This window comes from Aplysia californica, unplaced genomic scaffold, assembly GCF_000002075.1.
Source record: "Aplysia californica isolate F4 #8 unplaced genomic scaffold, AplCal3.0 scaffold01099, whole genome shotgun sequence".
In the NCBI taxonomy this organism is placed as follows: domain Eukaryota; kingdom Metazoa; phylum Mollusca; class Gastropoda; order Aplysiida; family Aplysiidae; genus Aplysia; species Aplysia californica.
Genome location: NW_004798369.1, coordinates 38,879 through 41,185, shown reverse-complemented (window position 1 = coordinate 41,185; position 2,307 = coordinate 38,879). Strand labels below are relative to the sequence as shown.

The window sequence follows — 2,307 nt, the reverse complement described above, 5'->3', positions numbered from 1 at the left end:
ACACACACACACACACACACACACACACACACACACACACACACTCTCTCTCTCTCTCTCTCTGTCTCTCTCTCTCTCCCTTTTCATTCCCTTTCTTTTGGACTCGTTTTTTCTTTCCTTTTCCTTCCATCACTTACTGTCTCCCTCACAACTAACACACAACATGATAACTTTATAGATGAACAAAGAAAATATACATGCTGGGACATGAGACACACGAGGTCCTTCCCTTTGTTATATGTTTACATTCTAATAACACCTCTAATCCTCGGCACTGACTTCTTTGTGTCGCAGGTATCGTACAACTTTAATTTAGAAGAGATCTCCACTCACCTCCAACAGCAAGGAACCCCTCTCTGCACACACATGTCTCAACCGTACAGCTCCCAGGGTTGATTTGTACCCCTTCTGACGTCACAGCGTCACTGACAACGGTACTGTCGAGCTGACTAGAAGACACACTCCCCTGAGATGCGCACTTACGTCTGCACTGACTTCCGGGTGGGGATTCCCCACACGACCCACATTTACTGTTAGCAATGACAGTTGAGCAGTCGTAATCTGACGCACACAGCTGGTGACCCAGCTTCCTCTGAGAACATACCGGGCGGTTGGCGGGTGAGTCACTATCGCTACTGACAGAAGGAGTGGGAGTTTCTACAGTGTACCCGGGAAGACACTGGCAGGAGAAAGTGTCCCAGGAGCAATGAGAGTTGGGGTTGGTGGTTTCACAGTCAGCGTCAAATTGGCACGGGTCGCTGATCCCTTTCGGCAAACATTTGTCTCGGTTTTCCGCCATCTTGTAGCCTATTGCACAAGCGCAGGTTGCGTTTCCGTTTTCTCCGTCTTGACTTTTCTCACAAACGCTATTAGCTACACGAGTGAGGCATTCAGAGTCCTGAGAACATTGAAGACCTCCAAGAGTTCTGATGTGACATGTTCTGACGTCATCAGATGGTGTGTAGTTTTCCTGACATCGACACACCCCCGAATCACACTTGCTGTTAGCCACAGAGCGGGAGCACTCGCTACTTTCGCCGCACCGATCTCCGATGTGAGAGAAGATGCACTCAGTCCCGTCCCCTACCGGAACAGAAAGTGAGTCACATTGACAGACTCCAGTTTGTCCTTCCGCCGGGTCAGGCTTGCATATCGTGTGGTTATAAGCTCTCTGACATTCCTCGTCGCTACTACAGCTGGTTTCATTGACTCTCCGCTCACGACATTGATCCAAACTATCCACTGGCAGAAATCCTGTCTCACACACACACTTATTCCGTGACTTATCACACAAGGAATGGTCCAACCCACAATCGTCATTGTCTCTGCACACGTCCCCTATCACTCGCACGATGCACGTGGACTTAAAGTCGTGGTCCTCTTTGTACTCACGGTGTCCCTTCTGACAGTAACATCGCCGGTTGAGACAGGAGCTATAAGGCACGTGCATGCAGTCCGCATCTTCCCCACACACGTCGTGAAGCTCTATAAACCTGCAGCTGGTCATATTGGCAGACGGGGTCACACCCCTTCCGCAAGTGCACTTCCGGTTTATACATCTACTTCTGGGTACGGTAGCTTTGCAGTCGCTTGAAGTCATGCAAGGGTCGTTCACGCGCCGTTTGATGCAGGCTTGAGGGACCGCGCCGTAAGGGGAGAAAAACCCGAACTTACAGACGCACGTTTTGTCTGAAGAGCACACGCTGTTCGCCACTCCGACCTCGCAATCTTCATCACGGAGGCAGGAGTCGTCTAGCTCAAGTGGCAGGCACACTGTATTGTTGTTTCTCTGATTTTTATACCCTGCGTTACAGACACATGTGTTCTGCAAACAACGCGAATTATTCACAGCCATTGTACATTCCTGATCATCAATACACTGATCGCCTAAAGATTTGATCACACACCCATCAGCCTCCACTCTGTAACTCTTCCCACACGCACATACACCCTCTATTGAGCTGTTATCACTTCTGTAACATACACTGTTATCAATAACGTCATTACAATCTTTATCATCCTTGCATAAGTCTCCCAAACGTCTCTGGACGCAATCTCTTTTCAGTGTGTTCTTCGGCTTATGTCCAGACAAACACTGACAGACCCCACTCAGACATTCGCTGTGTTCTATCAGCACCAGACACTGGGAGTCCTCCCGACAAGGGTCGTCTATGAGGAGCCTCTTGCAACGGTTTTTGGCCTTCTCCATGAAGCCGTGAGCACAGTGACAGACAGACTGTCGACACACACTGTTGGCTACCACATTCTGGCAGTCGGCGTCAGCGCTGCATACGTCATCGAGACCAG

General features: G+C 49.6%; 1 protein-coding gene across 1 annotated transcript in view; it reads right to left on the bottom strand.

Moving 5' to 3' along the window:
* Positions 1-2,307, bottom strand: part of LOC101855068 (multiple epidermal growth factor-like domains protein 6) — a gene marked incomplete at its 5' end in the record, with an annotated part of 50,416 nt that extends 48,109 nt beyond the window's left edge. The window contains 1 exon segment of the mRNA XM_035973282.1: positions 334-2,307. Coding sequence (XP_035829175.1) covers positions 334-2,307 — 1,974 coding nt within the window.